Source organism: Peromyscus leucopus, chromosome 13, assembly GCF_004664715.2.
Source record: "Peromyscus leucopus breed LL Stock chromosome 13, UCI_PerLeu_2.1, whole genome shotgun sequence".
NCBI lineage: Eukaryota > Metazoa > Chordata > Mammalia > Rodentia > Cricetidae > Peromyscus > Peromyscus leucopus.
The window spans coordinates 56,622,580-56,636,330 of record NC_051074.1 but is presented as its reverse complement, the minus strand read 5'-3'; the positions used below and the strand labels follow the sequence as shown (position 1 = coordinate 56,636,330).

Here is a 13,751-nt window from a genome sequence, read left to right as displayed (position 1 = left end):
ACTATGCCCACATTCCCAAAAAATGGATAATGGATGTTTGTCTTTGTTTAGATTGTTGGTTACAAAGTGTTATTAGTCATAATCAATCTCTTTCTAAAAGAAGAAAGGAGGATGTGATATAGAAATATAGGATATAGATATGATAGGATGAAAGAGTAGATTATTGAACCTACTTTTAAAGAGCAACAACTTGTTTAAAAATGTTTTACACTGCTATAGATTTTACTTCACTGATACAAATTTAAAGTTAATTTTGTTATACTGTATGTATATTTTTATTCTTGTTTAAGGTATTATGTGTATACAACTCATTTAAAGTTGTAATGTATCATTAAGAAATACAGATTAATAGTTAATCATCTATGATAATCAAACTTATAGTCATGCTAGTTTTCTAAGTATACATAGATATATTTCAGATAGATAGGTAATCGTCAAATACTTCAAAGACTTACAGAATACAACATTTAAAATGTTTTAAAAACTTAGACATGTCTGCTCCTGGCAGGACCCATTTACTTCAGAGAGAAGGATGGGCATCAAAGACACTCCACGTGGAATTTATCTTCTTCTTGGCAAAAATAGCCATTTAGGCAAGAAACTGTTCTTGCCTGGACTGCTTGACAAAACGTTGTATTGACTGGACATGCAGGACCCATAGGAAGGTGACCACTGAACTTTACAAGACAAAATGGTCATTCAGGTTCCTGCTTTGCAGAAGAAACTGCCAGACATTCTACAGGACAGAGAGAAGTGACTGAGAGACTCTAGGCCTGTAGGCTGAAGAATGGAGGCCCAAATACTGCAGAAGAACTTTGGGCAACTGTCCAGGCAGCCAGGTGTCTCTGTCATTCTAGATTTTTGGAAGTCACTTACAATGCTCTCCCTGTTTACTTAGGTAATATTATATCCTTCTGAGGTCTTTGATGTAGTTGAAGACTAGATAGCTATAATTTCCTTAGTTATGATAAAAGATAAATTAGATATGAAATTAGATATGGACTCACAAATACAGGATAGATAGAATATCTTCTTTAATTTTGCCAAATACAAATAGACTAGATATTATAATTCTTACTTGATAATTGTTTTGTTATATGTAATTTTACTAAAGTTAAAACCTTCCTTTTAAAAAAAAGAAAAGGGGAAGTGCTAGGGATGTCTTTCTGCATGCTGTGAATGTGTTGCTCTGATTAGTTAATAAATAAAATGCTGATTGGCCAGTAGCCAGGCAGAAAGTTTAGGCAGGACAAGCAGAGAAGAGAATTCTGGGAACAGGAAGGCTGAGCCAGGAATCACCAGCCAGACACAGAGGAAGCAAGATGTGAAGGCAGAACTGAGAAAAGGTACCAAGCCACATGGCTAAACATAAATAAAAATTATGAGTTAATTTAAGTGTAAGAGCTAGTCAATAGTTAGCCTGAGCTAATGGCTGAGCAGTTTAAATTAACATAAGCCTGTGTGTTTACTTGAGTCTAAGTGACCACAAGGTCATGGGAGCCGGGCAGGACCAGGAAAACCTCAGCTACAGGTAACTACCATTCTACTTGCAGCTTCCATGGGATCAATTTTCTCAGATTTCAAGAGTGATATCATGCAGTACTTAGTTTTTTGTGCCTGGGTTATTTTACTTATAATTATTTTTACACATGTTGGTTTTTACATGTAGGTTTCATACATGTTGCAAGTAACAGGATTTCATTATTCTCCCCACCCCCACCCCCGGAGCTGAGGACCAAACCCAGGGCCTTGTACTTGCTAGACAAGTTCTCTACCACTGAGCTAAATCCCCAACCTCAGGATTTCATTATTTTTAATACTACCAAAGATTTATTTTTTTGAGACAGTGTCTAATTATGTAGTTTGGGTTAATGTTGAACATACAATTCTCTTGCCTTAGCTTCTTGAGTTCTGGGACTACAAGCCAATTGCCACCACACCAGATACAAAATTTGACTTTTTAACTCTAAGACTAGTACTGTTTTATACAGAAAGCTACATTTGTTAGAATGTTTGTTGTAGAACTCTGCATTTATTTCATGTAGTAAATTGTATTTTTCATATTTGGTTGTTATTCTTTCTTTTATTTATTTATTTTGATTTTTTAAAAAAAATTTTCGAGACAGGGTTTCTCTGTGTAGCTTTGCGCCTTTCCTGGATCTTGCTCTGTAGACCAGGCTGGCCTTGAACTCACAAAGATCCACCTGGCTCAGCCTCCCGAGTGCTAGGATTAAAGGCATGCGCCGCCACCACCTGGCTTGTTATTCTTTCTCACCAGTTGCCTGTATCATCGTTTATATAGTTTCAATAATTTCACCAGTGCAGTATGAAAGATCCAAGTACTTTCTTAGAATTCAGAAGACAGAAAGGCTAAGGCTTTAACTAAGGGGCTAAACGCTTGCCTAGCAAGCTTAAGGCTCTAGTTTTGGTCCCCAGCAACATGAACAACAACAAAAAAGAGAATTAGGAGGATTTAACTAAAGACATTCTTTCTTATAAAAATTTGTCACATGTAAAATAAAGTGACTCTAATACAGAAGCTCATTTTCCTAGATGGGGTCAGCTACATAGCCAAGGCTGCCCTATAACTTGTGATTCTCCTAACTTGAGTTCTCAAGTGCTAGGATTAGAGATGTGTGCCACCATAGCTAGCAACTGAGAGGTTCTTAACTAGTTTAATGTATTCATGTCATAAGCTTTCAGCAGCCCACTGAGGCTATCAGAATTATTCTCAGAATATTTTAAAAACATAAAAGAAAAATATAGGATTATGTTATATTTTGAATCTGAGCTAACCTCCTCAGGCTCACTGTTGAAAGAAGGACTGGTCTCTGGCTCGTGGCACTATTTTGGGAGGTTCTGAAAACTTTAGGAGGTGGCGCCTAGCTGAAACAAGTTTGGTTACTTGGGATCCTTGGGGCTGTATTTTGTCATAGGCCCCTCTTTCTCTTTTTCTGTTTCCCATCCACCATCAAGTGAACAGTCTGTGCAGAATCAACAGTCAGACTGAGTATGCTGAGACCAAGAGCCAAAATACGTCCTTCCTCCTTTAAGTTGTTTCTATCCTGTTATCTTCCCTCAGAATAACAAAAGGTATGTCTGACACAGAAGAAAACTGGGAAGTGGAGTTCAGTGCTGTGATGTGCTAGGCATGTCTAGCACATGCTAGCACTCTATCAACTGAGTAACATCCACAGAGCCTGCCTTGAATATCACAAGAGACTGTAGACCTAACTTCTGGACAATATTGCAAGTGTTAAGATTATGGGAATTCTTAGAGATGGACTAAACACATTTTGCATTATCAAACAAATGTGGTCTTTGAAGTCTGGGGGCAAATGGTTCAGTTTGAATATGAATGTCCCACACAGGCTCATTCTAGAAGATTTGGTTCTTAGCTAGTGCCACTATTTTAGTAGGTTCTGGAAACTTTAGGAGGTAAGGTCTAGCTAGAAGGACTAGATCACCATGGGTGTGTCTTTGTGGGCTGTATCTTGTTGTTTCTTCTCCTTCTGGTCCACCATGATATTTTGCCTCATCATTGGTCTAGAGTCAGTGGAGCCAAAGATTATGGATAGAAACCTCTGAAACCATGAAACCTATCAAGTCAAAAATAAAGTTTTTGTTGTGTTGTTAAAAATCAAGTTGTTATTTCAATCATTTGTCACATGAAAAGTCTGATTAACATAGAGAGATTATAAGGGAAACAAAGTAAGCTGTAATGTATTCCTATCCATAGACTCTTGAGGTCTGGGTATGTCTCTGAACCAGAATAAAACTCAAAGTACAAGGCTATAGAGTTGGCTCAGTGGCTAAGAGTACTGGTTGCTCTTGCAGAGACCTGGATTCAACCAATCCCCAGACCCACATGGTGGTTCACAACCATCTGATCCAGGGGAACTGATGCCTTCTCACCTCTGAGGCACCAGGCACACAGTTGGTGCTCATACTTACATGCCGGCAAAACACCCATACATGTAAAATAATCTAAAAACAAAAAACCCTCAATGTAGAATCTTAGTGGCTATTTCCCCAGAGATTAAATATAAGTAACGGGAGCAGTGACAGAGCATCAGTATGTCCTTCCTTCTTGCTACAAAGATATTAAAGACAGTATGGAGGCCTTATTGTTTAGTTTATCACTATTAACATTTCATAGTAAAACAAGGGATGAAATGTTCAGGTTAGCTCTTTGGAGGTCATCTTAGATTCAATTTCAACATGTTAGGAAGAGCAAAGACAACAAAATGAGAAACTACACATTTTCTTAACAGCAGCAAGTAAATTATAACTTAATTAAAAGTTTAATTCCTGAGTTATTTTAGAGCATATGATAGAGCTGGTATATATTGATGGAACCCAAGTCACAGTGGTTTGATTTCTGATATATTGATTTGAGATGGTACAAAGGTCATACTCAATCAGTGGAAATCATAGTTCTAGTTTGAAATTTTGATTTTCCTGGACTCAATATGTATCATGATATCCTTAATGTTGGCATAACTTCCTATAAGCCATGCAATCACTAGGACATAACTGATATTCTGCAGTCCACTGAGTTGCTAAGCTATGAGATTTGATAGGTAAGGTGAACTAAACACATTGAGTTACATTTTCTTTTTAAAAATATTTATTTATTTTCTGTGTATGTATATATGTGCACATCTGGTGCCCACAGTGGTCAGAAAAAGTTGTCAGATCCCCTGGGATTGAAGCTATAGATAGCTGTGAGCTACCATGTGGGTACTGGGAATAAAAAACTCAGGTCCTCTGCAAGAGCAGCAAGTGCTCTTAACTGCTCACTACCACTCCAGCCCTGATATATTTCATCTTATGATATTTTTGGGATAGATACAACTTTGCAAGTTGAGGAGCAGCTATGTACCAATGCCTTTAATATGTTATATGTAAGCAGTTTTCTACTGACCCCAAACATTTTTGTTTACTTCCAGTTGACAATTTAAATATACTGGTTTCTCAAGACTACGATTCTCTTTACTGTCTTAGATTGTCATAAACAAGCAAGTTTTATGCACACGGAACCTAGGCATTTCTACCGTTTAACTACACAGGTACTATTGTATAGTTCTATGAGTAAAAATATGCTACATAACTGAAGGAATATTGTTTGACTATGGAGAGCACATACAATCTTATACTCTTGTCTTAGAAGCTACAAATCAGGCCCTGTCCCTGAGCCTTTGTCTCCTAGAGCATATCATTTTACTGTCTTCCTCTGTGCTCAGCAGTAGTAAATATAAGCCAACTTTAGCCTCTAAACTGACTTAAAGGAAGTAATAATGGTACTGAAATAAAAGAATGGAAGAACATAGTGGTAGTAGAATATTTCTGCACAGAATAGTCTGCAATTTTTACGGGGGTGGCTGTTCCAAGAGAGAGGGAAACATTTGTGGCAGTCAAATCCCATTCCGATTTACTTCCAAATTATACTGTCTTTCCAAAGAGCCACCCAATATGGGCACTGGAAATGGAAATTCAATCTTCTGCAAGAGCAGTTTGTACTCTTAACCACCTAATCTATCTCACTAGGCCACATTTTCCTTCTTTTTTTTTTTTTAATGGTAAAAGAATCCAAAGCTTTTTCTTCTAACTTAAAAAAATACAGTTCATTCCTGTGATCGACAATTACCCCCTGTGCAATGGTACTTAAGAACTTTTACTACTAAGTGTGATGTCCTACCTGTGATGGCTTTCCATGTCAGCTTGACATATCCCCAAATTAGAGATTGCCTACATCAGGTTGGCCTCTGGACATGTTTTTGGGAAATTTTCTTGATTGCTAACTTATCCAACCCACTGTGAGCAGCATCATTCCCTGGGCAGGGGTACTAAGCAAACAGCATGCAAGGATGCATTTATTCTGTTTCTAACTGTGGATATGATTTGACAAGCTGTTTGAGTTCCTGCGTTTCAGGAAATGATGGGCTGTAACCTAGAATTATAAGCCCAATAAACCAATTTCTTTTCAAAGTTCTTCATCAGGGTATTTCATCTTAACAATAGAAATAACATTAGCATAGTACCCATTGATCAATTATGCTGGTTCTTTTTAAGTGTCAACTTGATACTTCCTAGAACTGCTTGGGAAGAGAGTCTTAAATGAGGAATTACTGTGCTCAGGTTGGCTTGTGTTATGTCTGTGAGGGACTGCCTTAGTTGTTTATTGACATTCGAAGGCCCAATCCATTGTGGGTGACACATTTAAGAGGCCATCCTTAAGCTGTACAAGAGTGAGGAAAGCTAGCTAAGCGCAAAGGAACAATCGAGGAAGGACATGCTTATTCTCCTTTTGCTCCTTTAACTGTGGGTATCATGTGACCAGTTGCTTGACTTCCTGCTTTGACTTCCTCAAAATGGTGGGACTATAACTTGAAATTGTAAATGCTGAATGAACCCTTTTTTTCCAAAATGCTTTTTGTTCAGCGTATTTAACTGAAGCACAGGGAAACTAGAACGTCAACCTTCTCACCAGCTTTCAAAGTGACCTGTCCTTATAAAACTAAGAATCAAAAGATTCAAACTCTAAAAAAGACACTGAGGGTTTTAGTGCCAGGAAAAATTTACATAGGGAGAAAATAGCTGATATTTCAAGTGTCCATTAATATTTTAAAGTTGGTTTAATATGTCTTATAAAAAAGATGTCTCTAATAATGTAACATTTGCACATTAAGGTTTCTATGTTTGTAATACAAATGCAGTACAAACAAAAGTAGTTAATCTTTTGTGCAGTAAAACCTGTATAACACGCCTTTAATCCCAGCACTCAGGAGGCAGAGGCAGGCGGATCTTTGTGAGTTCGAGGCCAGCCTGGGCTACAGAGCGAGATCCAGGACAGGCACCAAAACTACACAGAGAAACCCTGTCTCGAAAAACAAAACCAAACCCAGCCTGTACAGGAAAGCACTGTTGTGAAATTCTACACAAGTATGGAGGTGACAATGGAGTGTCTGCCCCTGAGACACAGAGCCACCACACCACTCAAGAACTATTAATTATATAGTGCAGAGGGGACTCTACCTACAACTTTCTGATTATAGTATTTTGGTGGTAGAGTGCTTGGCAAGATGTACGAGACCATGGGATCAATGACTGGCAAGACATTTTGAGTATAAAATACATAGGAAACTCTATCTTTTATTGAAACACAAAAAGAAGTATAAACTTCTTACATTCCAGTTTTTCATTTGAAAATTTATTAATTTTTTCAATGTTCAACAAAAGAGTAATTCCTATATGACTAAATTTAAGACTAAAGTGAGTTTCTTTTTACAGTTTCTGGTGTTGAGTCTGAAGACAACTTAGAAATGTGCATACTCCTAAGTTGAAGAATCAAACTTTCAATGAACACTATTAGAACACTCACCACCCCGTCTCCTACTGGAAATATTTAAGCGATAATTTCAATTATTTTGATGCTCACTCTCTCCCCGTCCCTTTCTCCTGACATGTATATCCAATACATCATGTACACATATACCAGCAATTGATGATGTTATCATTAGGGGAAGTCTGTCTCAGAAGATTTTCTAACGATACTGAAAGTGAAGCCTCTAGAAGTGAGTCTTGTTAACAGTCTAGATTTTAATGTGAAACCAAAACTGGGGTCTTATTTCATATCCATAGTACAATGGCATAGGAAATAAGGGCTGCAGTGAGTAGTCATGGCAGTGAGTTGTTACTGGGTGGGGGCGGGGCAGGAGCATGAGGGGATAGAAAGGCTCTTTAATATAGTGTTCAACACATACGATGGATCAGTCATAAATCTGAGTGCAAACACAGTTCTTTTCTTTCATTTACTGCAGAGTATACTTTCTTATTCCACCAAACTAAAGTGGATAAAAATTCATGTCACCATCCAAACAGTTAATCAATCTGCAATTCTTTACTATGATGAGGCTATTTCTCTCACATGGTGATCCTGAGCCTCACTAAAAAACCCAGTAAAATAAAGGAAGAGAATCTCTTGCTTCAGAGCTGACGACCAGAGTATAGAGAACATGCACATGAATCTAATTAGATTAGATTTAATTGGGTGCTATACTATTTTTTGGCCTGAATCTGATTCAGCGAACATAAATATATTAAATATAAAGTGGAGATGATTATCTGTTTCATCTCCCTACAACTATCTGTATTATTGACACAGATAATCCTATGTGCCATATCCAGAACAGGAAAATTAGATATAAGAAGATGTTAAAGGTCACCAGGGACTTCAGAGAGAGGACAAATAGGAAGGTGAACTTATTGTGTAATGAGAACAGAGTTTCTACTTGTGGTAGTGGAAAAGGTTAGAAATTCTGGTAATAATTTTCACAGAGCTGTGAATATACTCAAAGACACTTAAAATAGTTAAAACAATAAGCTTAAGTTTATGTATCTCTGTATCACAACAAATAAAACACTTTGACCATGGATGATTTATAACATTTCAAAATTAGTTAATAGGAATTGTAGTTAATTTAGAATTTGTTTCCTTCATATAAAATAATTCCCTAACTCTGTACTTTTTGGATCACAGTTGGGGTAAAACTGTCCAGAGCATAAAGGAAGGAAAGCAGAGAGAACTCAAAGTGAACTCCTTACTTTAATGGGCTCAGGCTGCATCACGGGCGCAGGCACAGCAATGGCGCTGGAGGCGTAGACCTGGTGGTACGACGCTGCTTGGACTCCATGGTCGGAATACGGCTGTTCCAAGAGGCAGCCAGCAAAGGGGAGGTGGGGAGAGAAAAAAGAGGGGTCATTTTTATTACTAACACAGTTATTCAGCACTTACTATGTGATATGCCTGATGCCTCATTCAAAAACCCATTCATTATGTTTAATGACTTACTGTCTGATCAAGAAACAGACATTACTCTAAATCATCCCATCTCCTGTGAGTCACGTGTATGATGTATGGGGAATAATGATCATTCAAAAAATAATAAAACATTATGCGTAAGAAAACTGGGGAGGCTGGGCGGTGGTGGTGTGCGCCATTAATCTCACTACTCGGGAGGCAGAGGCAGAGGCAGAGGCAGAGGCAGAGGAATCTCTGTGAGTTCGAGGCCAGCCTGGTCTACAGAGTGAGTTCCAGGAAAGGCTCCAAAGCTACACAGGGAAAGCCTGACTAAAAAAAGAAAAGAAAAAGAAAAAAAATTGGGGATGATGGTCATAAAAATTTCCTAGTGGCACTAATGTTTGATTTAAAGACCTGGGGACACAGTGAGGGACAGCCTAAGTAAGACATCTCTTCTGTGAGGCTTACTTAGGCTGTTTGATAGAACATTATAAACTAAGGGGTACAATAAATATGGCAGAAGAGCAATACAGAGGGCAGATCATTTAAAAATTCTATTTAAATAGTAACCAATGCAGGGAAGGGTGTGGGGAAAGAGGGACCTTTTACTGTTGGTGGTACTGTAAACTGGTACTGTCACTGTGGAAATCAGTATACAGGTTTCTCAAAAAATTAACAATAGAACTACTCTAAGACCCAGCTCTACCAACCCTGGACCTATATCCAAGTGATTCTATATCCTATGCAGAGATACTTGCATACCCAGGTTTACTATTGGTGTATTCAAAATAGAAAGGAAATGAATCAGCCTGGTTACCGACCAACAGATGAATGGATAATGAAATAAGTTTATATTTAAGCCAACAGATTCCAAATGTTATCTAAAGTATGCTAATTATTTAATCATTGAATTTGTCAGTATTTTTAGTAGCACGTCTCCCAAATCCAATATAAAATTTACACTTCCAAGACGTCTCTCTTTGTTCTTCTCCCTTTCAGGGGCTCAACTGCTCTAGACAGACAGTGACTACAAACTCAGGGATGATGCTGACATAGAGATATGGAGAGGATAGCATCAGCCTGGAGGGAGACCCAGACATGAGAAGGAGCAAAAGGTCAACTTACAAAGGAAAAGAAAATCTGGGAAAGGAATTCCAGGAGCGGGCAGTGCTGTGTAAACACAGGTGTCAGACAGATCACCAAATATGGATGGTGTTCCTGAAAGGTTAATAAGATTACAAAGGCAGGACAATATTTAGTAATTAGGATGTCATTAAGGAGCCTTCTTAAAGGCAGCTTATGCAGAAAGACAATGAAGTAGACTTCAGCAGGTGTGGAATAAAATGGTGCTGAACATTATAAATACTGAATACAGCCTATCTTTCAAGAATTTTAGTTTTGAAAGGTAGAAGAGAATTAGGGGATCCGGGAAAGAATGTGTCAAAAGATAATAGTTACCTCTCAAAGATGCTACAGATATTCAAAGAATTTTGTATCAAACAGCTTTAATCTTTTAATATTGCAATATGGTTTCTTGATGCCTTCACTTCTATACATAAGGTCATTATGAGATCAAGACTGTGGAAGCTAACTAATTCCCTTAACAATCACAGTAGAGCAGTGAAGCTGAGGACCAATGGAGAGACGCTGACTTCAACCACAAGAGGGAAGAATGGACCAGAGATGGACTGAGAGCCCTGACAGGAAGGAAGTGCAGTAAGTAGAAGCAACCTTGGACAAGAACAAAATATCAAATAAATATAAAAAACCATAAGGCTGGATTAGGACCTGTTTAAGTTTGTATGTTGGGAGTTGGAGGCTAAGTTGGTTTCAACTTCTATGAAAGAGGAAGCACAGATGTATTCTCAGAATGACAAGGGGGAAATCTGTAGTAGTCAAGGCAAGGTAGAAGTTTGCTGGTGACTGAACACACTTGTTTTCTTCGGAGGAAACCTGATCATAACATTCACAAGGAAAGTCCTGCAGATTTTAACTGTAAATCATTACAGCCTATTTATTAAATTATATATTAATAAGAATATTCATTCTGTTGGAAACAGCACTAATAAAAGCATACAGGTATCACTGAGTATGGAAGTACCATGTCAAGTAGAAGCTACGCAGTCACAGCAGCAGTCTTAGAAATGACTTCTTCGACTAGATAAGGCGTGAATATACAATGATGGGGAGTGTCTGACAGCAGATTGAGAGTACGGGTAAAGCCCAAAGCAGATTCTGGTGAAATATCTAATGTGGAAGAATTCTTACTTTACTCTCACCTCTATGCAAACCTGAAGGTAAGAAAACAACAAGACAAAATTTTGAAATTTCATCATCAATTAAATAAGAAAATATCCACGGTTTCCAAATCACAAACCATGTATAAAGTGTTCCTATGCTATGCAATCTGGACAAACATAAGGAGGGTTTTGAGGCATTAATTGAGCAAGAATAAAGATTTCCCCAGATGTCAATGAAAGTTCTAACCACAGATCCTTTAGAGGCTTGTATGGTCGAGCCGAGGCAACAACACAAAGGTCCACTTTTACACTGTTTAACAATAAGGGAGGGCCTCCAGGAGAAGTGAGGTCTGTATTACTTCTTCTGTCCACCCTGTGGGTTCTGAGTTGAGTAACACTGCCGGAGATGGAACAGGGTGAAGGCTGGGGCAAGCAGTGACGGTTCCTTCTCAATACAGAGAACCTACCATGAGATTAACTAGGAATCACAATGATCACCAGCAAGGATATGGACAAAAGGGAACCCTTGATACTGTGGAGTGAATGCAAATTAGGACAGCTATCATGCAAAACAGTATGTGGGTTTCCAAAAAAATACTACTATATGATTCAGCAGATCCATATTTCTAGATATACATACATATGCACATACACACAAAGGAAAGGAACCAACTCGCTACAGAGGTTTGAACTCATAAGCTCATTTGCAGCATTATTCACAATAGTAAAGGAGTTGGAAATGTGGCTTCATGGTAGAGTATTTGCTCACAGTACACAAAGCCTTGGTTTTGTCTCCCAGTACTAGAAAAACAAAAAAAATATTCTTCTTTTACATAATAGCACTTATATAGAATCAACTTCAGTGTTTATCAATGGATGAAGAAAATGTGGGCTATGAACAACAGAATAACATTAGGTACTAAAAAGGAGGAAATTCTGTCAGCTGTGACATCATGAATGAACCTGGAAGACATTATACCATGAAACAAGTCAGGTACAGAAAGATAAATGTTTCTTAATGCTTCTATGTGGAATCTGGGAAGCCAAGCTCTCAGAAGTGAAGACTAAAATAGTGGTTTTCATGGGTGGGGAGAAGGATGGGAAGATACTGTTTACGTGGTACAGTGATAGGCACAGAAAGGACGAATGTGTTCTGGAGAGTGACTGGACAGCATGGTGACCGAGGAGAATAGCAGTAATGGTTTACAAACTTGAAAACTGCTGAAACATCTTAAAACAATCTCACTACAAACAAAACAAAAACGAGTAACAACATGGAAAGATGAATTACCTTGACTGTGGTAATTAGAATACATATAACCACAAAATATCATGAAGTTCATAAATATTTACAGTACAACATTTATACTCAATTATATTTCACTAGATCTGGAAAAGAGGAACACAAAAAAGTAAATGAAGGATGAGACGGAATGGAGAAATTCTAGTAAAAGTATGGAGAGCAAAAGCACTAAGATCTAACTGGAAATTACTGTTCCAGGATAAAATTATGTTACAGGCCTTAGTACTATAGCGATAACAAAACAATACACTCAACCAGGTGCTGACTGAAAACATAGCACATCACCTGCACAGTTCCGGCACACAGATGATGTTATTAGTGACACTGAGGATATAACTTAAAGACATTGAAGATAACATTTGTAATTTGTAGTTAATTTACATTAGTATAGGGAGAATTTGAAATTTTACAATGGCTTAAAGATTACATGCTTTTAATTGACAAATTATTTAACAACAACACAGGCTGACAAGAAAATAAGAAGGTGCAAATATTTGATAGGTTAAAACTTTAAAAGAAACGTGGAAAGTGATTCAGGACTAGTTACTGAAAAATTCTAAGATGAAGAAGCAACACTCTTGGAATAAAAATGGCAAATACAAATAAACCAGAGAAAACATAAAATAAGCAATTTTAATGATGATCTTCAACAAATAAAAAAGAACTAAATGTCCATTATTAACAAGGCAGTTACAGACCAATCACTTTACCACAAATAGAGCTGGGGATGTACCTCAGTTGCAGTGTATTTTTCTAGAACCTACAAGGCCCTGGGTTGAATTTCCAACCCTGAGCAAATGGAAACAAAGAAAAAGATGAATGTGTACCTCTGGGACGGAGGCTTCCATCAGAGACAGTGGAGGAGGAACACAGCCACCATCTTGTGCAATTTCCACTGGTTGATAAATAACCTCAGAGGGCTGCAGATATAGGAATGGAGCAGAAGAGGCAGGGGACTAAAACACAAAATGATCCTTGTTATTCAAATATGATTGGTTATTTCTGCTAAGCAAAAATGACAGACCCTAAAATGAAAAAAAATTTGTTGCATATTTTCCTAAAATGATTTTTCAAGGATAACACAGAATTATCTTAGAAACAGAGTAGGAAATCCAAGTTGTCATACATTTCAGGTATGTAGGTATTATTAAGAAATTTTATTAATGGCAAGTACTGAATGTTTACAGTGCCTCAGAACCTCATAGAGAAATAGACAATAATTATAGGTATACTGATATCATGAAAAGTTACAGTAATAGACCGATCATATTTAAATTGGTCTAAGTGTCTACTTTCAATTTTGTGATTTCACATAGGTGTAAGAAAATACCACTAAATAATTTTTTGGTAGTATACCAAATTAGGGAAAAATTGGAAAACTGTACAGGTTAACACCTTTGAGACT

General features: G+C 37.5%; 1 protein-coding gene across 7 annotated transcripts in view; it reads right to left on the bottom strand.

Moving 5' to 3' along the window:
• Boll (boule homolog, RNA binding protein) overlaps nt 1-13,751 on the bottom strand; it is a 92,488-nt gene that overhangs the window by 35,483 nt on the left and 43,254 nt on the right. For all 7 annotated transcript variants that reach the window (XR_005092676.1, XR_005092677.1, XM_028886203.2 and 4 more), the window contains 2 exons: nt 13,174-13,302; nt 8,608-8,709 (listed from right to left, as the gene is read on the bottom strand). Coding sequence is in view for 5 of the 7 variants with exons in the window: in XM_028886203.2 (XP_028742036.1) it covers nt 8,608-8,709; nt 13,174-13,302 (231 nt within the window). In the remaining 2 variants the exon portion in view is untranslated. The remainder of the gene's footprint in view (nt 1-8,607; nt 8,710-13,173; nt 13,303-13,751) is intronic.